At 42.0% G+C, this 23,909-nt stretch overlaps 1 protein-coding gene across 3 annotated transcripts; it reads right to left on the reverse strand.

The window, feature by feature from the left end:
• Positions 1 to 3,046: 3,046 nt before the first annotated feature.
• EOGT (EGF domain specific O-linked N-acetylglucosamine transferase) lies at positions 3,047 to 22,010 on the reverse strand. Of its 3 annotated transcripts, none has more exons than XM_056859284.1 (15): positions 21,669 to 22,010; positions 20,236 to 20,336; positions 19,500 to 19,608; positions 19,279 to 19,373; positions 17,627 to 17,731; positions 14,925 to 15,031; positions 12,619 to 12,722; positions 10,619 to 10,711; positions 8,291 to 8,362; positions 8,026 to 8,112; positions 6,767 to 6,835; positions 6,560 to 6,621; positions 5,652 to 5,771; positions 3,618 to 3,720; positions 3,047 to 3,232 (listed from the first exon to the last, which is right to left on the reverse strand). In XM_056859284.1, the coding sequence occupies exons 1-15, from the start codon at positions 21,876 to 21,878 to the stop codon at positions 3,083 to 3,085; spliced, it is 1,587 nt and encodes a 528-aa protein (XP_056715262.1). In that variant the 5' UTR covers positions 21,879 to 22,010; the 3' UTR covers positions 3,047 to 3,082. The 3 variants fall into 3 exon arrangements, with proteins under 3 accessions (XP_056715262.1, XP_056715253.1, XP_056715270.1); XM_056859275.1 differs by having other exon boundaries at positions 20,236 to 20,351; XM_056859292.1 differs by lacking the exon at positions 8,026 to 8,112 and having other exon boundaries at positions 20,236 to 20,351.
• Between the last annotated feature and the right edge of the window lie 1,899 nt (positions 22,011 to 23,909).

Below are 23,909 nucleotides of genomic sequence, written 5' to 3' on the forward strand. Positions count from 1 at the left end.
GCCTTATCTAGGCCTTCCTCAGTGGTCATACATAAAATTATTATATAATACACATCCTGACATCTCCATTAACATAATACAAGGTAAAAAAATATGTTAAACCCTTTTGGAAAGAGAAAAACAAGGATGAAAAAGTCAATTAGTATATCTTTCATAAAGATTTTTCTTTTTATACAAAATATATATATTTAAAAAAAATATTGAAATTGCATGGTTACCTTTTATTATGTGTGGCTTTGTTTGGGAAAGAGAAAAACAAGGATGAAAAAGTCAATCAGTATATTGGTCTTAGTTTGGTCATTGTATAGATATACATCAACTGTGAATGTGTTGTATGTAAATGTTTATTGTTTTTAGTTAGCCTACATTGTAGGCCCTGTGTTTTGAACATAATTGTGCACCATAATAAAACAGATATATTTGTTGATATTTTAGTAGTGTTTAGCTCAACACCTTTGGTTTCGTTCTACTTTCAGGTTGAGTTTCTTCCCCCCCACACACTTTTTTTCAGTTTGTCTTCATCACTGCCCATTGTGAGCTTTCAAAAGCCACTAAATAGATCACATCTGAACCATTACGGAAATTCATAGGTTTTCATCTTTAGATCTAACACGATGCTGCCATTTATCTTAGGGCATGTTCACAGATACTGAACAATGCACTTTCAATCCATGCACTTTAACAATAGTTTGCAAGCGGATTTTGCCGTTTCACACAGTAAAATCCATCTGCACAGTGCATTGAAAAGTGGATTGAAAGTGCATTATTTGGAACGTGCGAAAGCACCCTTACAACCTGCCCTTTCCCAAGTGCTGCAATACATGGCTACTGACCAATAACCAGCTGTACATCACACTGTGGGAGTGCAGGAGGGAAGTGAGACAGCAACTGAGGTGTAGCTAAGGACAGAATGCAGCAATCGCATTGAAAAATCACCATTGCTACAAACTGTTAAAATCTCCTGTACAGCATGTAACACACAATATAATCCTAGCTGTAGGGTAGTAAGGCATAGCTAGTTTCAGAAGAACTGACACTTTTCCAGCTAAACTGGACTGGTTAGGACTGTGCTTGGTCTCTACAACATAACATATCTGGAAGCCTTGCTTAACAAGCCTACCCACAGAAAATCCACAAAACGTGCTGTGTTCAGTGAAAATCTAACTTAGCATAAGTTTCCCATGCCTACATTTATTTTGGACTCAATCGAATGGTCCTGGTAGCTGCCTTTAAACTTGATGTTATCCTCTGTAACAGCTCTTCACCATACCTAAAACTGGGAGTCAGATCACGATGGGTAGCCGTGTTAGTCTGTAGCAGTAGAAAAGAGCAAGAGTCTAGTAGCACCTTAAAGACTAACAAAATTTCTGGAGGGGTATGAGCTTTCATGAGCCACAGGTTTTCAAGGCAAGAGTTGTTCAGAGGTGGTTGTTCAGAGGTGGTCGCTTTAGCCTCCTTTAATCCCTGTTTCAGCCAGGATTCAGCCAGGATCAAACGCATCTGTTTCGCCGAACATGTGTTCGATTCTGGCTAAATCCTGGCTGAAACAGGGAATAAAGGAGGCTAAAGCAACCATGCGTTTTTGCCCATTGTCTGCCTCCGCATGGGCTGAGTTCTGATAAAACTGTGACTGGCCCAAGGTCACCCAGCAGGCTTCATGTGTACAAGTGGGGAATTGAACCCGGTTCTCCAGATCCACCACTCTTAACTACTACACCACGCTGACTCTCTCAGGGCATAATAAAGACCTAAAATACAGGTAAGGTTAATTCTTTTTTAATCTGAGCCTGGCTCTGGCTGGATAGAGAGCTGAATATAAGTCTAAAAAATAAATAAAAACCTTTAAGCCAAAGGTTGCTAGCATCCAAAAGTCAGGTTCTACAAGATGTTTTTAAAAGTTTTACATGTATAGTAATAGACTTCCGTAAAGCCCTGGTGCGGAGCCAACTTAAAAAAAATCACTTTAGTTTTTGAACCCAGAATAGGTTAAAAAACGAAAAAGCTATGGAAAAATGCTTCCATACAAAGTAAGGTGTTCCAGTCATACAAAGCACAACATTATTTAAATGTGGGATTTATTGATGGAAAGAGAGCAACATTTGCAACTGGACCTCCACAATATGAAATGGGTGGGCAATGAAAGAAAAAGGAAGTAGTAAATTAAGTTTTAAAAAAATGGTAGGAATTCCATGTCAGATTCTCTTGCTTTCTTTGGCCCTCTGTTTTCTGTTGGAAATTCCAGCAGTTCAGCTGTGTTTTCTTGCCCCTGCCCCTTCGTGCTAGGAGTGTCTTGCAAGAATGGGAGAGGGAGGGAGGGTGGTGGTGTGTCAAAACCTTGAAAAATTCCTGAAGGACTTCGATAGGAAGTCCTTCAACTGGACCCAGTGTGCTTATCTCTGGTCCCCGCTTTTAAAGCAGCGGTCAGCATTTCTAGCAGTGGAAGTGACAACACGAGGACAAAGCAGTGCAAACATTCATCATATTAAATAAATAAACTTCTCAAGTAACGTTAGGAAGGGGGAGGACAGTACATAAATAAAAATACAGAGATAACAATAGGAAGGGAGAAGAGTTCCAAGATGCAACTCCCATTCCTTTTCCTCCAGGAAAACAAAGTTAGCAGTTTGGGACTGTGTCTCAAAATAGGCGACACGTTCAACACTTTAGCTTTTAAAAAACACTGTATAAACCAGGGGTCCCCAACACGCTGACTGTGGACACCATTGCGCCCACCGACACTTTTTCTGGTTCCCACCAAGTGTTTTGTCCTCTTCTCATGTCCTATCCTTTTCCCGCATCCGGTGCCCACCAAGTGTCAGTGGGCATGGCCAAGTGGGGCTTTTGCCTAGCCAGGCTTCTGTTTGGCCATTTGGTGATTTGATTGGTTTTGTACATTAAAAAAAAGAAAAGACTGCTTTGGCAACAGCTGCCATCACAACACAAGGATCATCACTGTGTGATTGAAGGTAAGCTGCAGCAGCCATTTTGTGGTTGTTCTCACCACCCTGTGTCATACTTCCAAATGTGCCCACAGGCTCAAAAAAAAGATTGGGGACCCCTGGTATAAACACTGCAGTACAGCCTAGAATTCGTCATGTTGTTTTCTCCTAAATGGCCATTTAGAATGTTGTGACACATGATCAGCTGCCAGAAGTACCAAGCGGACAAATTCTTCCACATCAAAGGAGTAATTTGTAAACTTTGGGTGTTTTCCGAGTGTTGGATGATGCCCCTGAAGAAAAGGGAGTTAAAATAGAGTTAAGGAAGCAAACAAAGTCAGCCCTTCTGCTGGAAAACAAGCTGCAAATTGAGTAATTATTTTAATTCATAATCGCTGATTCATTGATCCACCCTAAAGCAACAGTGTCAAGTAAGAAAACACCTAACAGCAACACTATTGACAGCTTGAATGAATGGCCAATTAATTTCATTTCTCTTCCTCCTCTAGCTATTAATATAAAATGACTCCTTAATCAGAGCAGAGAATTTAATTTGGGCTGAAGCAGCAGTATCATATTTCATGCACACAAACCAAGAATGGTAAAACAAATCTTTAAACAATTAAACAAAACTGGGGACACTTCCATCCCTCTCCCTCCGACACCCATGCACTCTACCTGATCCTGGGGAAATACTTTCTCCTTCCTTTGCCAGGTCATGTAGTGGACACCTCTCAGTCTTGCCAGATCTAAATAGCAGCGTTCATCTTCACAGTTGTACCTATTGATATGCAGGAAAAAGGATAAGACATTAGACGAGGGCAAAGCCCTATTGTGGCACCTGCTTTGTGTTTTAGGGGGAAAGGGGACAGATGGATTTTGAAATCCCATCCTATGGGGACCAGACAGGCTGAGGCTTTCTTTTCCAGTAGAAGGAAGATGGATTAAAGGGGTAGGAATGGGATGGAGTTCTTCATTTTGCTCCAGAGTTCTCCATATCTAGGTACAGTGCTCTACATTAGAAATGCTGTCACAGACTTAAAAGAGAGGATGCTGATGGATCGCTTTAACAAAACAAACAAATAAGTCCCCCTGCTTGCGTCCAGCAAACAGAATGTGAGCTCAGCCTGAGGGTGTTTAAGAATCCCTAATTTTAATGGCCAGTTATAATTACTGGCCTCCCTAGTCCTTCTCCCCACTTACCCGCTGCTGAGCACCACCCCTTCTATACCACCTTAGAGTGCGGTTAGATTAATTTTATTACCTGCAAATTTCTGTCTCTGGAGTTTTGGCCCCATTGAGGGGCATTATTGGGCTATTTTAAATTGTATTTTAAACTATTTTAATGGGTTACTGTTTTATTCAGTTTTAGACCGTGTACGCCGCTCTGAGCCTGACCTTCAGGTTGGGGAGAGGGGGGTAGAAATGTAATAAATAAAATAAAATAAAGTCAACTGTGTCAATCATCCCCAAAAGTCCTGCCTCACCTGCTGTCAGTGAGGGGGCTCTGAACCAATCCTTTTAGCCTCATGCAAATCCAAGGGATTGTCAGCCAATCAGAGCCCACCAAACTCCAATGGCTGGGAGGGGGCGAGCACGCCTCAATGGTCCCTCCCTCAGACAAGGGGGTCTTCATGGCTCTGGATAAGGGCATCAGTTTAGCCCGGTTTTTATTTGGTTTTTAGTTAGGGTTTGTGGTCAGCTTAAGGAAGAAAGCTTGTTGTAGTGGAACACATAATCATCCTATTAAGGGCCCAACATTCCTACTTCAGGTGTACAGGCTCTGTGGACTGGAGTTCTCTGTGTTAACAGAGCAACCTTGATCCAGGGAAGAATCCTGTTAGTTGTGGAATTGCATTCCAGTGAAACTTTGTAAACTGAGACAAACTGTCTGGAGAAAGGGGAATCAAATCTCCTCTCGGGGTTTATTTACCTTGACTGCAGCTCGGCTACAAAGTGGTTACTCTCATTGGGGAAAGCTTGTAACCTATGGGATGTGTGTGTGAGGCTGAGAGCCTGTTTCAGCTTATACATTGAGGCAATCCATACAAAACATTTACCCTGTTAAATAATTTATTTTCTGTTAAATAAACATTTGTTGTTCATCTCCACCTGTGTCTTGTCTGTCTAGTCAAATATCTAAGAAAAAACAATTTCTACTTCCCTCATAAATAATTACACCATTGGTCTAGCAGGTTCCCAAATAAGAGGTCTTTAGAGAGCACACAGCTTACATGCTAACAATCCTTTAATTAAAGCGGGTGACCCTTCTTTTTACCGGATTGTGGGCAGTTGGCGTTTTAAAAATCCATGGAAGAGACCACAGTGGGGAACTGGACATTCGTCAGTCCAAAGGGCAGCCTCAGAATCACCTTTCTCCCCCCATCTCGCTCAATAGCCACCACTAGCCAATTCAATTCAATTCAATTCAAAAACCTTTAATGGCATAAGATAACAATTAATCACCACTAGCCATATCCCTAGAGGAACACGCAAGGCAAATTCATGTAGAAGTAACTCCTGTCTTGAAAAAAAAAATCAGCTTTATGTCTAATTTTACAGCTACTAAGCAGGACGAGGAGCCAAATCTCCCTGATTGTCCTACAGCTATTAAACAAATGAGAACCCTCTTTGGGGTATGCAATGGTAGGGTACCATCATTGTGGGAGTACATAATAAAGCGAAAGCATAAGAATAAAACGGGAGGCTTACAGTTCAAAGATGACAGCCCAGTCTGGTAGAAAGAGAAGATGAGTAAGTCCTGCTCCATGCATTCCAATGAATATATCAGAATTGTGTGTAATTTTCAGCTGCTTTGCAAACTCAAGCTCCCTTGGGGTGGGGGGGGAAACATAAGAACGGATGTGCAACAAGTGCAGCTATTTTTCTCGCCCCCCCTCCCTTGCCCCCACATTCATCAGCATGCAAAGATATCATTTATACTACTGGAACATGACAAGAAGCAAACTAAAATAAAATATGCTTGCAACTAAGTACAAAAAAATGTGTTAGAATAGTATATAATTTCACCAAAGAATTTAAACAGGCTGACTTGCAAATGAATGTATTTGTTTCGGTAATTTAGATGAATTCATTTATATAGCATATTTTTAGACCACCCTTCCACCGAAAAGTTCTCATCCTGGCTCAGAAAGTATCTCAGAGTCTGGTGTCCATTTTTGTTTACAAATCTGCATTACTACAATATTACCTAAACTCAAATATATAAATTAACTTCAACACCAGCTACTGCATATTTTTCAAATTTGTATTTTAAGGGGAAATTGAGAGACCTTTTAAATCCCTAGCAGCCTAATTAATTATCCCAGTTTGGCCCAAGCTTGCCAGGGCTTGAGAGCTAAGCAGGGGTGACCATAGTTAGTATTGGATGGAAGATGACAAAGGAAACCTAGGGTCGCTATGCAGAGGAAGCCGATAGCAAACCACCTCTGTTCATCACATGGAACGCCCTACAGAAGGGGTCGCCATGATTCAGCTGCGACTCGACGGCACGTTCTTCTTCTCCTAGAACCCCAATGATTTCAAAAGGACTTTCTTCCAAGTAATTACAATTAGGATTGCCACCCCAGTAAAACCACCATCCTTGCAGGTACACTTACTTGTACTTGTAATTGACTATCTGGACCTCAAATAACGACAGTGTTTTCAAAGCACTGGCAAGCTAGGAAAGGAAAAAATACCCAGCATTTTAGCACAGTATTCGTTTTATTCTCTCCCACCCCATCCCCACCAGTTCCCTTGTATCCACAAACATTCCCACATGCCTACTCTTCTACAGAAACTGTGCCTTAAGAAAATAACCTAACCTCATTTTGGTTTAGTATCTTCCTGTATTCTGTACTTCGGGTGAGTATTGTAACTCTGATTTTTCCATCCTGTTAGAAAAACACAAAAAGGGGGGGGGGAAGTCATGCAATAATTCTAATGGGAGCGAGAAAGGGGAAGAGAAAGACCAGCTGATTGACAACAACGAGATTAGTGGTCTTAATGGAAACAATTAGCAGAGTGATTAAAATGTCCTTTTCTTTTAATCGCCTCATTTATACCACACACAGGAGAGCCACATACTTCTTGAGAGGGCCCTTAAAATAGATGCTCATAGCACATGCTCTCTTTTCTCTGTCGCTTCATTCCCACAAAGAAGTATTTGCCAATAAAATAACTTGTAAACTATTTAAGAGTCCCCTTATATGTTTTGCCTAATATCCCACCCACACAGAGAGAACTAAGAACAAGAAAGGCTTTCAAACTATACAAACAGACCATATCACCACATGCTATTTCAGAATGGAAAAGGGGCAGTCACAGACAAACACAGTGTTTTATGAATAAACAAATGGCAGTAAGGGAAAAAACCCACCCACTTTACAAGATTATTTGCCTTCCAGATTTAAAAATGCATTGAACCCTTTAGGGGTAAATTGTAAAACACTGTAAGAATTATTTAAAATAATTTAATAACCCCATTAACTGAAAGCCATGATCTGTCCCTGTAGATTGAGAAACTGGGCAGGAAGCAATTCAAACATTTGGCAGAGCTGGGATTATCCAATGGTTTTAGGCAAATTATCCTCTCCTCGGCTTGTTACTGGTGGTTGATTCACTAATGGCCTCCAACTATATTACTGCACAGTATAGAACCTTCTGCTTCCACCTTCGCGAGAAATTAGCAGAAGCGCCAGCCACGATTAGACAGCTTATTGAACATTTAACACTGTCTGTGTACAAGGCATCCACAGAGAACACAGAGGTGTCATGGGCTATACCCAGAGAAGCAGAGTAAATAATGTTGCATTTGAAAAGATGATATCCCTTTCATCATGGAAAGGAAGCCTGAGACAGCCAGCTTGACACATTTCACAACACAATATGCGCACGGGAAAGCCAGTAGAAACAGGGATACCTGGCTGGATTGTGAACAGTAGAAAATATATTTATGTCGTGTTCAGATTATGACAGATGTGGAGTTTAAAGCAAGGGGAGAGGAGAAATGGCACGTGCAAATCAAATTATCATTTGGGTAACAACTGCCACTCTTAGAAATTACATACTGCAGCATTAATACCTTAGGTCCGTCTTGTGTGACATTTAATCTGTGTAGGACATGCTGGGAAAAGGCTCTGAATAATCCTGTACCATAGCAGCCAGAGATCTGAAATCAGAACAGTTGTACGGTAATATAATTTACTTGTGCACTTTAATGCAACATAATAGCTTTTAAGTATTAAACATTTACACCTTACATACCTAGTTATGAAGTTCACACTTCTTATACAGAACGCATAAAAACACCCCAAGAAAAAAATTAAAAAGAAGAAATATTTACTTACCAATGGAGTGTTATAAAATAAGCCATATCTCATTCGAGGCAGTAATGCAAAAACTGCTTCTTTGAAGCACACCTGGGAAGAAAGATCATTATCATTAACAAGATACAGTGGAACTCCTAATGCATAATTAAAAAGGGTGACTATAAAGCAGGGCCTATTAATATTGCATCAGAAACCAGATCAGATCACCCATCTGAGCTGGCTCTGTGTTAAGCACCGCACAAATGACTGAAAAAAAGACAGTGTCTGACACTAACAGCAAACTATGTAGGATGATAATTCCTCCTCAGAAAGACTAACGAAATTTAGTCCAGCATAAGCTTTTGTGAGTCAAAGCTCACTTCATCAGATGCATGGATGTATATGGTAACTAGGTTGATACTTTTATATTTGCAACATAATATAATACTGTGAATACAAAAGCATCGACCTGTCAGATGTACACTCCAGTGCATCTAACAAAGTGAGCTCTGATTCACAAAAGCTTATGCTAGATTAAACGTTGTTACCACTGGATTCCTGGTTTTATTTAGGTAGGATGAGAAAGTATGTGTATATATTGGGGGGAGGAATTCAAGTGGAGCAAAGCATTACGCGCTACGCAATAAAAGAGAAAAAACAGTAATGAAACAGACACCCACCATCCCTACAGTATCTACATAGACAGGCGTCAGAGTTCTTGATCGAATGCTACAATTTCATTAAAAAGTGCAAAGCTAAAAAGAGGTCACTACAGCTTATACTGACCATTATGTAAGCGCTATATGCTTTCATTGCATTTTTATGATGTAATTTGCTAATATTTTCGTGACAGCTATGTCTGTCTGTTTTTCTTAAATAGGACTATAAAAATAAACGTGCAGAAGCTGCTGGTGGTCATAATTGCGAGCAGTCAGCTTACTACTTTAGTCCAGTGCAAACCCATAAAAGCAAATCAATGCGTGATGCAGAAGGCTGCAGAAACAGAGTGGGAGGTCAAAATGGCTCTGAAAAGGGTTCTGCACCTTCCTCCGGCAGAATGGAGGGGAACCCAGCCTGGGTGAGTTACACATGGTGGCCAGCTTTGTTGTGGCATTACCACTGAGCTGGCTAAGGGAAATAATATTTTAATAACTTCTGTAACCCCAATGCGTTTCACGTAAGCTTCTTCAGGGGGATCTTTTTTCTACTTCAGCATCCCGTGCGTCCCCAACTTTAACGTTGGGGTTACAGAACTTATTAAAATATTATTTCCCTTGCACCAATGGGTTCTTTGCTTTCATTTTGTTTTGGTGCAGCCCCCTCTTTTTCTTCCACTGAGCCGGCTAGCCAGGCAGCCAAGGTGGCTGCTGTCACCCAAGTGCTGAGCAATGGTAGGACTTGCCCAAAAACTGATCTCCCTCCACCCAGAGGCAGATTGGACTCATGCAGACTGGTCTTCTTGCCCCTAACCCCAACAGGCTGGGTCTGGGAGGAGGGCTCAGGAGAGGCACCTCCAGGCCATCTGCCCTCTGGACTTTCCAAGGGTGCAATCAGTATCCACATCTGGTATAAGAACTAGCATCAGTACAGGGCACGCTTTGAAGATACTTAGTATGCTCTGGCATTTTTCTCACATTAGCAGAAGCTGGCAGAACAGACCAGATATAATCTTAATTATGAATTTAGTATGAATGCAATTGCCACTTTTAACAGTCCTGTTAGAATGACAAGGCCCAAAAGCATGCTTATTGACCAGGCCAAGTCAGATAACAACAGGCCTTCAGATACCCGTCACAGCAGGATAGTGATGTTTCTGGGTTTTGCTTCAACAGACTAAGAACTCTGTAGCACCTTAAAGATCAAGACATTTATTTAGGCATAAACTCACATTGCTACTATGGGTTGTAATATTATACATTTGTTAATCTTTGGGGTACCATTGTGGATTTAGAAACTCGTGAAATTGTAGCACTATTTTAACTACAGCCCTGACCTGGATGGCCCAGGCTAGCTTGATCTCGTCAGATCTCAGAAGCTAAGCAGGGTCGGCCCTGGTTAGTATTTGGATGGGAGACCACCTCTGCCGTGCAGAGGAAGGCACTGGCAAACCACCTCTGTTAGTCTCTTGCCATGAAAACCCCAAAAAGGGGTGGCCATAAGTCGCTGCGACGTGACGGCACTTTACACACACACACTTTAACTACAGTAGCCACTGCAGCTAAGGCAAGAACCAATGGATCAGTTTTTAACTAAGGTCAAGGTCAAGGATGCATTAAGCAATGTAACTACAGAGCTGATTCTGACACACTTGCTTTTGGAATAGTCAAAAACGCCATGCACAAGAAGTTTCTAGAAACAATTCCATACTCTTTTTGAATCATATGATTTCAAGTGTATTATTTCATAGTCGGTAAATGCCTTCCAAGTTTCACTGAACAAGTCTCCATATCCATAGGAACTCTAGGTAAAAACACAAACATAAGCAAAAGTGAAGGGCAAGCAGCAAACAATTCGAATCAGTTCCATGTTTGTATAGATTCTCAACATAATTTTGGCACCTTTTTTCTCTGTACTCCTGAGCACTGTTTGGTTTCCCAAAATTAAAACACAAAGCAAACACATCAGCAGTTAAAATCTGAAGGGCTCCGTTTAGCAGCAGATGGATCATGTTTTTATCTGAACAGTTTTAGTTTCAGCAACAATTTTTGCTAGAATTTGGAGGCAGAAGTCACAGCTCAGCAGAGGAGCATCCACTACCTAAAGGGCATCAGACAATCTTATTTATTTATTTGTTAAATTTATAACCCGCCCTTCCTGGCCAAGGCCAGGCTCAGGGTGGGTAACAACAATTAAACAGCATAACAATAAAATATATTAAAACTATCATATATCATTCTAAAATTCTTTCTAAAAACATTAACACAAAGGCACCGTATAATGTGGTGCCTGCTAAAGCAGGCAACCCCCCCCCCCATAATTCATTAAATAAAAAGGGAGGAGGGAGTAGGGAGGCCAGCATTGACATTACCTGCAGCTGTCCTCAATCATAGGACTAGATGAAAGGTTAGTTCAACTCCATGTAAAGCAGCTTCATATAAAACGGCTACAAAAAGCTTCAGCATTAGAAGGCATCAGTGCTTCGTATCATATGAAGCTGCCTCATACTGAATCAGACCCTTGGTCCATCAAAGTCAGTACTGTCTACTCTGACCAGCAGCGGCTAACCAGGGTCTCAGGCAGAGGTCTTTCACATCACCTACTAGCCTAGTCCCTTTAACTGGGAGATGCTGGGAATTGAACCTGGGACCTTCTGCATGCCAAGCAGATGCTCTACCACTGAGCCACAGGCCCTCCCTAATACAATATATGCCAATAATATATCCCCAGACTACTGGAAAAATAAAAGGTAACGCTTCACTTCACTGCTTCGCTTTTCTAACGTGCAGCCCTCTGAATTCCTTCTGTGCAATCCCCAAAAACTTCATCTCCACTTCCTTTGCTGTCAGTACTAATGTACTTCTCGTCACATCCACAAAAGCATGGTTTGCAGACGACCCAGGTCAGCTGCACTCAACATGCTAGGAAGCACTATTTATTTTTATACAGCTTCATACCCACATGGCTCTTGAGTTACCATACAGAGATAAAACCAATCAATATTTCAATAAAACCGTAATTCCATTTTTCATTTTGTTAATACACAGAACTACCCGAAAAGCCATTTTCGGGTACATTTTCAGCTTGGGAATTTCATATGTATACCCCTAACAGGTGCTCTGTGTGGACAATAGGGCAACGAGCCCACTCCCACCTAGAACCAAGACTTACCCCCTTTGACCACAACCCTGTTAGAAAGATGCATATTGTAAACTGGCTTGAGTCTTATGAGAAAGGCAAGATATAAATAATTTTAATAAGTGTTTTAAAGCTTCACTTTACCATTCTCTCTGCTGACAGTGGCTTATATGAGACCATAATGTAGTGCAATAGCTAATGGAAGATTAGGACTGGAGAGATCTGGGTTCAAATCCAAACGCAGGCTTGGAGCTAACTAGATGACCTTGGCCAGTCATCTCTACCAGCCTAACCAACTTTGCTCGTTTATTGTGAAGATAAAATGGAAGATGGGAGAAGCATGTACATGTAACCCTGAGCTCTTCGGAGGAAGAGCAGGATAAAAGATAGACAGCTGTACCACAAAAGCCAAACTAGCACCCCTCTGCAGCAGTGACTATACCCCTTACTTTTACTATCCATCTCTTGCATCAGACTAAATGAGGTCACATCAGAGAACCTAGTACATATCATGAAAGAATACATTTTAACTACGGACACCATCCTGTTGTAAAGCAGGAACTCTTACTTACAGTATCCCACATGACAATGTTGACATCTGTACTGAATGAGTTGGTAACATGCTGAGTGATGTAAAGATTGACAAAGTCACAGAAATGGTGGTACATATTAACACCTGAGAGACAGAGGGAAAATTAAGTTGGTTGTGTGTACAGAACCCCCATTTTTATTCACCTGCAAACCTTCATATCTGGTTTGTTTGTTTTTTACAGGACAACTGACAGCGTGGTGTAGTGGTTAAGAGCAATGGTTTGGAGCAGTGGAGTCTGATCTGGAGAACGGGGTTTCATTCCCTACTCCTCCACATGAGCGGTGGAGGCTAATCTGGTGAACTTGATTTGTTTTCCCACTCCTACACATGAAGCCAGCTGGGTGACCTTGAGCTAGTCACTCTCTCTCAGCCTCACCTACCTCACAAGGTGTCTGTTGTGGGAAGGGGAAGGGAAGGTGATTGCAAGCCGGTTTGAGTCTCGCTATCTCCTGACCATCACCATCCCTCTCATGGAGGGGGAAAAATGGCATAATAATACCATCCTACACAGTTCTTGTAAGGGCGTGGCGTACACAGAACTTTGAGCACTTCAGAAAAGTGCTATGTAGACATTAACATTATGACTGCAGTAACTCTGTTTAATGGCTCAGCTGTTCTGAAGCAAGAGGTCTTGAGTTTTAATTTTCCTTAGATAGAAAGGACATTGTATAACTGTTCTGAATTTTAAACAGCGTGCACCTTCACTCCAGCCTGACAATGAAAACAATCTTATATTTAGCTACACTGATTGGAATGCCAGTCCTTCAGCCAGGCTTTGAGCCCACCTCCAAAGCCTCAGGAACAACAGCCTAAGAGTAATTTCTTGGCACCAAGAAGAAATAACACAAAAACACCCACAGTAGTTTGGATCCATTGGAGCATTCCTGTGGATGGAAGGATTTTGGCTCATGGAGTGTGACTTTCTTTTCTCCCATCACCCAGCTGTAGCCCAAAAATACACCACAAATCATTTCTGGGGCCATTCTCTTCTGCAGCAGGAGGGAGCGGCTGAGAAAGACACGATCCATGGGGCGGAAATCCTTTCATTCAACAAAAGAGTCTGGTGGATCCTGCTCACTATATGGTAGGGGTGGTTTTTAACATAGCCAGTGCCACGTAATCAAGCTGTATACTCATGGTGACTTCAGACCTGTGCACAATATGCGCAGAATTATTGGGGACGTGTGGAAACTTGCTGGTATACAAAGAAATTAAACGCTGGCCATTTTTGCAGGGTCAAGTTTGAAGCTCGCTCAAAGCTCTTTTTTTAAATGCGACCTTTACAATAAGAACATAAGAAAGGCCCTGCTGGATCAGACCAAGGCCCATCAAGTCCAGCAGTCTGTTCACACAGTGGCCAACCAGGTGCCTCTAGGAAGCCACTAACAAGACGAGTGCAGCAGTACCATCCTGCCTGTGTTCCACCGCACCCAAATTAATAGGCATGCTCCTCTGATACTAGAAAGAATAAGTATGCAGCATGACTAGTATCCATTCTAATAGCCATGAATACCCCTTTCCTCCATTAATATGTCCACTCCCCCCTTAAAGCCCTCCAAGCTGGCAGCCATCACCACATCCTGGGGCAGGGAGTTCCACAATTTAACTATGCGTTGTGTGAAAAAATATTTCCTTTTATTTGTTTTGAATCTCTCGCCCTCCAATGACTATTCACGGTCCCAATACAAAAGGAGAAATTCTGCACACACACACACACTTGCCTGCTCCTTTGTTGCTTCCATTAGCCAACCGCCGTTTGCATAGCTAACACGCGGCTGTTGTTTTGCATGGTTCCTTCAGGGGATTCTTCGGTGTGGGGGGCACAGCAATGACAAAAGGTCGCGTTAAAGGGGCTTTTAAGTAATACAAAGCAGGTATGCGCCGACTTTGCAGTCACTTCCTGAACAACGGTTCACCGTGAAAAACTCAAAAAAGTATGCAGGGCTATTCAGCCTGGAACATGCTGCTAATTACCAAGCATAAATGGCCACTGACTTTCAGCACATCCCGAAAGGCCCACTTGCAGTGGCAATGTTAACAGGCAATGTGAGTGATCTGCCTATGACACCACTGAGGGGCTGAAATCAATATGAGCAGTGGCTTGCCACGCTGTTGCCATTTGTGAGAATCATCAGCACACAGAAAAACCACACTGGCATGCCAACGGTTGTGCTGATGGTCACAGAAGATCCTCTGAAGTAGCACACCTTGTAGCCCATAGAAATATAGTATCTCTTGCCAGTGTAGAATTTCAATGTACAGAACAGAAACAAGAATATCTTGTACCTGCATCAAACTTCATGAAATAAGTTGGCTTGTCGATGACAACATCGCAACTACCGTCTTCCATAGGACTGGTGTTCAGTTCTGTATACGTCTGGAGCTCAGCAAACCTGAAATTACAGCCAGTCACCCAAGATGCTTTTGTTTTCTAGAAGCTGCAAAACCTATCCCAGGTTCGGGCTTCTCCTAACAATATTGGCAAAGTTTGACCAAGTTTGACAATTAACATTATTGTTAATTGTAACTGAAGCTTACTTCGGTATGTCTTCAAAAGGTTAAATTCTGCCTTTGATCTCAGAAGCAAGCAACATCTTTGATCTATAAATCAAGGGCTGGGGAAAAGTTTCACGAGAGAGCGACAGAGGATGGCTTTCTGCCCAGGTATCCATGATCCAGCTAATCTGAATACATCTAGGCTCGTGTCAAATGTGTTTTGACCATGATTTTAAAGACATTTCCCCAAAGACATAAGTTATTAATGATTGCAGGCACAAGACTGATAGAATTTGAAACCAATTAGCAGGATCCGTTTAGCAGTCCAGCAAGGTTCCAGCTTGTACCGGGAGCTGCTAAAGCTCAAAAGCTTCAGAAGCGCGGCTGGGGAGGGGAAGAGAGCAGCAGGCCATATACTACCCTCCAAAGCTGTCTTAGTCTATCTCGGCATTTTCTGTTTCAATTGGCAACAACTCTGCCGAGCCCCAGGCAAAGAAAGGTCTTCCCTAGAACCCCCTAGCTGAAGTTCTTTAGCTATAAATCACCAGGGATTGAACTTGGCACCTTCCGCATGTAAACCACGCTCTGCGCTGAGGCTTCTCCCCAAAATGAGTTGGAAGTGGGATTTGTGGCATTTCTCACAGTAGCAGCAACGTATTTGGAAACCTGCTGTTAAAGCAGTCTAAAATCAGAAGCTACTAAATAAGTTACTGTATTTTTAGCCCGTATGACGTAGATCTTTTTTGTTTTTGTTTTGGCTTCGCAAGGACTAAAGCCATTTTTGCAACACTGAAGCTAAATTGCTAAATGAAATTGTTATAAAAACAAGAGGAGGTTGAGCTAATAGTTTTTCATGTGGTATGGAACTGAGTTGGTTTCAGGTAGCCGGCTCAAGGATGACTCAGCCTTCCATCCTTCCGAGGTCGGTAAAATGAGTACCCAGCTTGCTGGGGGTAAAGGGAAGATGACTGGGGAAGGCACTGGAAAACCACCCCATAAACAAAAGTCTGCCTAGTAAACGTCGAGATGTGACGTCACCCGATGGGTCAGAAATGACCCGGTGCTTGCACAGGGAACCATTACCTTTTTATGTAACTGAGGTACTGACTGGTAGCAGAAGATCTACTTCAGAAGTGCCTAGCGGAGTTTGAACCACTGCAAGCCCTTGAATGGCAGCTGTCGCTTCACAGCTGGTTTTGAAACTTCCTTTAGATGAGAGGTTTTCTACCTTGAACTGTTGGTGGTGGTGATGGGGCTGCTAGTCAGGAAAGACTCTCAAAGCACTTCTGGCTCCAAGGAATTAGTCACATGTTTCTTTAGATACAGGCACAAAGAACATGCTACACTGCATTCTCAAGTCTCTACTGCTGAACACTTCTGTAGTGGTATAGTGGTTAAGAGCACCGGACTCTAATCTGGAGAACCGGGTTTGATTCCCCACTCCTCTACATGAGCAGCAGACTCTAATCTGGTGAACTGGGTTGGTTTCCCTACTCCTACACATGAAGCCTCTGGGTGATCTTGGACCAGTCACAGTTCTCTCCGAACTCTCTCAGCCCCACCTACCTCACAGGGTGTCTGTTGTGGGGAGGGGAAGGGAAGGCGATTGTAAGCCGCTTTGAGGCTCCTTAAAAGGTAGAGGAAAAGCGGGATATAAAAACCAACTCTTCTTCTTTTCTTTACATGAAAGTCAGTACTTTATTAAAGAAGACTTCACATAATGTCTCTCATATCTGGGTCAGGGCCTGCAATAACCTTCATCTTGGCCACTATCTGACCTCTCTTTTCTCCCTCTCTTTTTACAAATCCTATTTGTGATCTTTTTGGTGTTTGGATGGGAGAGAAGGAGAATGCCCAGTCTTACACAATCCAGGATTATTATTTTTTTATTTTTTTGAGGAAAAATCCAGGTAATTCCACAGCAGCATTTTGTCAGCTCTAATAGCCCAGACTAGCCTGATCCAGTCAGAGCTCAGAATCTAAGCAGGGTCAGTACTTGGATGGGAGACCACCAAGCCAGCGTGGTGCAGTGGTTAAGAGTGGTGGTTTGGAGCAGTGGACTCTGATCTGGAGAACCAGGTTTGATTCCCCATTCCTCCACATGAATGGCGGAGGCTAATCTGGTGAACTGGATTTCTTTACCCACTCCTACACATGACACCAGCTGGGTGACCTTGGGCTAGTCACCTCTCTCTCAGCCCCACCTACCTCACAGGGTGTCTGTTGTGAGGAGGGGAAGGTAAGGTGATTGTAAGCCGGTTTGAGTCTTCCTTAAGTGGTAGAAAAGTCAGCATTTAAAAATCAACTCTTCTTCTTCAAGGAAGACTGGGGCTGCTATGAAGAGGAAGGCAATGGCAAACCACCTCTGCTCATTTCTTACCTTGAAAACTCCATGAGGTTGGAACTTCAGGGGGTCACCAAGAGTTAGTTGTGACTCGATCACACTTTACTTTATCTTAATAAGAGACAACGGATTGAGCTAAAAATCTTACCAAGATTGTAGAGGACTTTTCCGTTGGCCTTCCGCAAGGAAAGCTTTAACATCCATATTACAATGACCTCCAATTTGCTCCTTCTGGAAAAAGTCTTCATTAAATCTAAAGTTTTTTAAAAAAATTGTTAGCATATTAAAAAAACTTCAAAGCAGAGCCCGTGAATTCCCATGAGCAAGCAGATAATAATTCTCTCCATTAACTAGATAGTTCAAAAATGGTTGGCACCAATTCAGCAACATGCTTCAGCATGCAACTGAGAGCTAATGTGAAAGAGTAATACTTTGGAAGCCCTGACCTGGGTGGCCCAGGCTAGCCTGATCTGGTCAGAAGCTAAGCAGGGTCAGCCTTGGTTAATATTTGGATGGGAGACCACCAAGGAACACCAGGGTCACTTTGCAGAGGAAGGCAATGGCAAACCATCTCTGTTACTCTCTTGCCTTGAAAACCCTACTGGGTTGCCATAAGTCAGCTGCGACTTGACAGCACTTTACACACACAATACACTGGAAAGAAACTGCATATGCTTAGATAGTGCTCACTGCCTCAAAATAAATCCAACTCTAATGCCACTCAATATGAATTCAAATCTGTTTTCCGCAGACAGACTACTTTCACTCCCCTCATGGTTGGCTAGATACAACCCATAGGTCAGCAGTGTGGATTGAGTACAGTGTATTCTGTACCATTTCAGGAAATACTTAACAATACATAGGTCCACTCCATCTGTGTTCCCAACTCGGCCATTTGATCATAAGAAAAATCCACATTTCTGTGTTTACAGCTATTTTAGCACGTTTCACTCATTTCCAAAAATAAAAAATATTTTACCAGGGGGGTCATGCTCCCCCCAAATTCCCAGTTTTTCCAATGGAAAAACTGAAAACAGTCCTTAGACTTTGCTGTACATTTTGAGTGAATAAAACCTTGTCTTAAAAGTGTTTTACTCATTCCAGAAAGAAAAACAAATATGTTCCATATGGTGGGGTACTTTTTTGTGTGTTATCCAAAATTTCCCAGTTTTTCCACTGGAAAGAAAATAGGGGGGGAGTAGAGCAAACAAGAGTAAGTGGGACTCCCCTTTCCTTATGGCCCCCACTCTTCTTTAACCTAATTGTAGAACTGACCATTTTTGGTCAAGATTTCTGCCCTTCGAATGCCATGCTGCATGTATCCAAGATCCCCCCAAAGAAGGTTTTCAGGGGTTGTAGGGAACTGCAGGGAGGGTGGGAAATCAGCAAGCATCCATTCCATCAACTTCACTCCATTTGAAGTGGTCTGGATCCAAACCAATAAGTATATTCTGACAAGGAATAAGAAATCAAGGCAGGGAACAGAACATAAAGTGAAAATGGCCCTGAACCCTACAAAGCAAAATAAGTAACTTCTGATCCCTGAGGCTCTGCAATCAGAAACATGATCTACAAAAAGATAGAGGCAACATTCCCCATCATCTTTAGCCAAATTAAAGTTATAAGGATTTCTAGGTACCAACACACGTCTATTGATGAAAAAGGTTCAAGAATAAGGGAAGAATGCGCTCGCAGATCCTTAGAGCTATGAACAGTTACGAGAAAGAGGAAGCTGCTTAGCATACTATTTGGACTTTAGTTTCTCCTATGCATTTCAGGGAACATAAGTCAGCCAGGCACCTATCGTGGTTCCTTGTTGGGCTTCTTAAATCAATGTACAGATTCTTTGCTCTGCAATACTGAAGATAACGAGAACATTCAAGTGAAGAATCTCCCTGCAAGGGGGAAAAAACGGACAAACAAAACCGAAATAAGAAACAATTTGGATTTTAAAGAGTAGTAGGAAGCTGGGATGTAGATGTAGAAAGTAATTTATTTTTAATATATACCAAGATGCTTACCATTGCCTTCGGTCTGCAGTGAGTCTTCATTTCATCCATCCTCTCTTTAACATAACCAAAATCAGCTTGCTTCCAGAACACATGCTGAGCCTCCTCGACAGTTCTAGCCCTAGCATGTAGAAAGAGCACGACAGTATTGATTTGACACAATGCCAGCTTCAACTGAAGAACAACATACAGCATAAGAATAAGAACTGCCCTCTCATAAAACAGGTTGCCAAGTAACAATTTAAGGGAGGGAATAAAAAGAGATGCCTCTGTTTTGCCATGAACGTTGATTGTTTGCTCAGGCGTATATGGAGCTTGTTGGCATTTGAGATGGGAAGTGACCAGTGGTGGAGATGTTGGGGTTAGATTACATATTGCCAGGTCCCTTTCAATCCTAGAATTCTAAGCTCTGATGTTGCCAAACTCTGAGGTCTTCTCATAGCCACAGATCCTGTTCAGCTACCATCCAGTTCATAAAGTCCTACTGTATTTAACAACTTGAGCCACAGAAGGCAAACAATGGCTGAAGGATTTTTTTTTAAAAAAAATCACAGCATCCAGTACAGTATTCTAGTGACCACAAGTCTCAGCTATTATTTTAGAAAGCAAGCTTCTATGCACCTACGGGTCGATGATTAATAGCAGAGCCTTTGCGGGGGGGTCAAAGGGGACCTGTCCTTTTTTACCACTGGTTGGATCCAACTTAATGTATGCAATTGCACTCCATGTATTTTATATGCATACTTACCACCCTGCCTCCGCATAATCACATGTTGGATACCCAAACCTTTTTTCTGGTTTACAGGATTTCTCATACCCCCAACACGATTTCAGTTTCTTCAAGTATTTCTGGCGAGACAAGATCTCAGTTTGAAAACAAAAATAGGACGATGTTATAGCAACTTACAGCTGATTCCCAAAGATCCACGCTTCTAAACAAGATTAACTTTGTTTCTAATTTTCCATTTTGCTAAAACAACTACCCGGAGGCTGTAAAAACGCACAGATAATCTGAAGAACCTTGTATAATACATCAAAAATTACAAAGAGTTGTACCCTGTGCCCAATTTTTCACATGGATATTTTCAGAGGAACTATAAAGCTGCACAAATGTAAAGATGTATATAGGTATTTGTCAGATTATGGGCCACAGAGCAGGTCACTAAAATTTTGTGTATGAACAAATAAAAACTTTGGATAGATATTCCCAACTGGTCAGTGGGGCAAATCATGCTATTATATCAGTGTCTATTGTGCTTGTGCAAATATTTAGGATGTGCACTTCTTTGCATCCCCTAAAGACTAAAATAGTCTTGGGGTCAACTTCAGTGCAGAAATGCTATATTCCAAAGTATGCAAATCACAGTCTTACTTCTTATGTTTCGGCACGGTATTTGAAATAACAAGTCTAATGAAGGCATGAATGAAATGATTTTAGAGAGTTAAACTCTGCTGACCTACTTAGTTTATCCCATTTTGATACGGTCGCTGTCCTCACATAACCAGTTAGTGGGAAATGCACCCACACACACATATGTGTGTAAAGTGTCTTCAAGTCGCAGCCGACTTATGGCGACCCATTTGTTGGGGTTTTCATGGCAAGAGACTATCAGAGGTGGTTTGCCAGTGCCTTCCTCTGCACAGCAACCCTGGTATTCCTTGGTGGTGTCCCATCCAAATACTAACCAAGGCTGACCCTGCTTAGCTTCTGAGATCTGTTGAGATCAGGCTAGCCTGGGCCATCCAGGTCAGGGCCCCACACACATACACCTCACTTAATAGTCCAAACCAAAGCTTCTTAAACTGTGGGTCACGACCACATATGGGGTCGCATAACTGAATGTGGGGGTCATGAAAAATTTGGCAACAGTAAATGGTAAAATTATATGTATACCAAAGAATTGTTTTAAAATAATTTTTTATGATTTATTGTCAGTAAATGTTTGATTTGTATACCTATTTTATATACCTATATACCCGGGCCGCGTAAAAATTTCTCGGTCAAAAAGGGGTCATGAGTGGAAAATGTTTAAGAAGCCCTGGTCTAAACAATAGTAATTCCAAACCCTGAAATTGTCTGGAAAATGAACCATCTTTAACTTCTGCGAGTCTAAGAATTAACCTCTGAGATTCTAAGAATAAACCAAATCATCATATTTCAGTGAGTAAAGAAGTTCTTACTTTATATGGGCAATGAGGATCCCGCTTACAGACTGTGGCAATGTGCTGGTTATTATATAAAAAGTATGGGATATGCTCTTCTGGCAAGTTGATGTTTTCATAGCTCAACAATGGCACTTCCGGAATATTGCTGGCATCAGCAAGATTTTCATCTGGAACACTGGCCGAGATTTCCTGAAGCAGCACTCCAAAAGCAAGCAGCATTAACATGGCAGTCAAACAATCCTAAAAAGAAACACTAAAAAGATTTAAGCATGACATAATTTCAACCAGCCAGACTCTTTTCAGTCCTTAATTCTAGCATGCAGCTATTAATCACTTGGCCAGAAACGCTCTCTTCTGTATACCAGCTTGTGTCCATGTCTAACTCAGTTATTTAAAGTTATTACCATTACTGATGCTGAACCAACACACAAAGTATTTGCTGTTCCCAAGGCAGGCATGGGAAGATCAAGTTAGGAAAATATGCAAGATTCCCTTGGGCTTCATTTCTTAGGCACTAAATTTAGAGTGGAAGCAAAAAAAAATGCAGGGAAGAAACCGCTGATCAACTGCCCCTGATGTGTATTTTGTGCATGATTTTTATGAGATTCTACATTTAGAGGGAGAAACTCAGCCCTAGGAAGTCTCCTTGGATTAAGGGGGGAGGGAGAACCAGTTCAGATGCAACTCTTCTGCAACACAAGAAGACTTTTGGAATGATTCTCTTGAATGTTTCATTAAAAGCCGTGAAATGCCTACCCAAATGATGGGGATTATATGGAAATATGGCCAGAGAAATGTGCTGAAGCCACATGGCGGGAGGGGGGGAGGAAGAAGAGAAGGAAGTGTTTGTTTTTATATGCCGACTTTCTCTACCACTTAAGGGAGACTCAAACCGGCTTACAATCGCCTTCCCTTCCCCTCCCCACAACAGACACCCTGTGAGGTGGGTGGGGCTGAGAGAATGTGACTAGCCCAAGGTCACCCAGCTGGCCTCATGTGTGTAGGAGTGGGGAAACAGTAGAAACAAAACCAAGGGAAATCAAAATCTTCATATACGGTTTCAGCATTGTAGGCAGAGCGACCAGATTAAAATATCAGAACAAAGAGCATATCTGCTATGGGAATAATACACTGTTATATTTTAGAGCCCCATGATATTCTGGAATAAGAGATGTCTAGCAACTTGATTAATCTCACTGCACAGAGTGAGATGTAATCCTAAATATGCTTACTTGGAAGTACACTCAGTGGAACCCCTGCGTATCTATGCTGCATGCAATTCTTGTACTTTACTAACAACAATGATTTAGTAGTGGCCCAGTGGCCAATTTCCACATACATTGCTAAGATTCTAGCATTGAATGCTTGGTTAGGTAAGGAGGAGAGGTAGAGATACCCAAGTGTCAACTTCCTGAAACAGTGTTCTCAAGCAGTGGATAGTGTGCTCCATTCATCGGCTATCTCCAGGTCCTTTTTCAGTTCCAGGTTTCTTGCTTGGTACATGCAAAATAATAACAAAGAAAAGTGATTCTGAGTACCTACAGACTGTCTGTCTGCCGCTATGGCGCAACTGCAGTTTAATAGAAATTTGGAAGCAGAGCTGTCAAGTAAGAGAGTGTGCTTTCCCGTTGCCACAATTCCTCCAGCGCAGCTCAATTCGACATGCATTACTTCCAAGAGAGATTGCTGAATAGCAACTAATAATGAAGTTTAGGACTATGCATTCTCCTGGACTTAATCTGGGATTCCTGTCTCATTGCCAATGCTAATTTCTCCACACCTACTACCCGTTTACATATCACACCTAATCCAATCACGCCTGCTAATGTCACGTACTCACTTTTGACATTTACATTGCGTGTCTAATGCACTTGTCTTTACTTAAGGTTAGATGGACTCACATTCTAGCTGCATCTGAAGAAGCGAGCTGTGGCTCACAAAAGCTCATACCCTACCAGAAATTGATAGTCTTGAAGGTGCCACTGGACCCTTGCTCTTTTCTACTTCCAAGTAAACAGGAACAAACATGAAGCTGCCTCATACTGAATCAGGCCCTTGGTCCATCAAAGTCAGTATATTGTCTACTCAGGCTGGCAGCGGCTCTCAGGTAAAGGTCTTTCGCATCACCTGCTTGCCTAGTCCCTTTAACTGGAGATGCCGGGGACTGAACCTGGGACCTTCTGCATGCCAAGCAGAGGCTCTATGGCTGAGCCACAGCTCCTCTCCATGGCTCTCCAGGGTCTCAGGCAGAGGTCT

The sequence above is a fragment of the Euleptes europaea genome, chromosome 1 (genome assembly GCF_029931775.1).
Source record: "Euleptes europaea isolate rEulEur1 chromosome 1, rEulEur1.hap1, whole genome shotgun sequence".
NCBI lineage: Eukaryota > Metazoa > Chordata > Lepidosauria > Squamata > Sphaerodactylidae > Euleptes > Euleptes europaea.

What these genes read in the sequence shown, in the direction of transcription:
- EOGT (XM_056859275.1), bottom strand. Translation starts at nt 21,878, where the DNA reads ATGTTAATGCTGCTTGCTTTTGGAGTGCTGCTTCAGGAAATCTCGGCC. An exon ending in ACATTGTCATGTGGGATACT is followed by an intron (nt 10,712 to 12,618) that starts GTAAGTAAGAGT and finishes GTTTTTACCTAG; the next exon opens with AGTTCCTATGGATATGGAGA. An exon ending in AGATACTAAACCAAAATGAG is followed by an intron (nt 6,622 to 6,766) that starts GTTAGGTTATTT and finishes TTCCTTTCCTAG; the next exon opens with CTTGCCAGTGCTTTGAAAAC.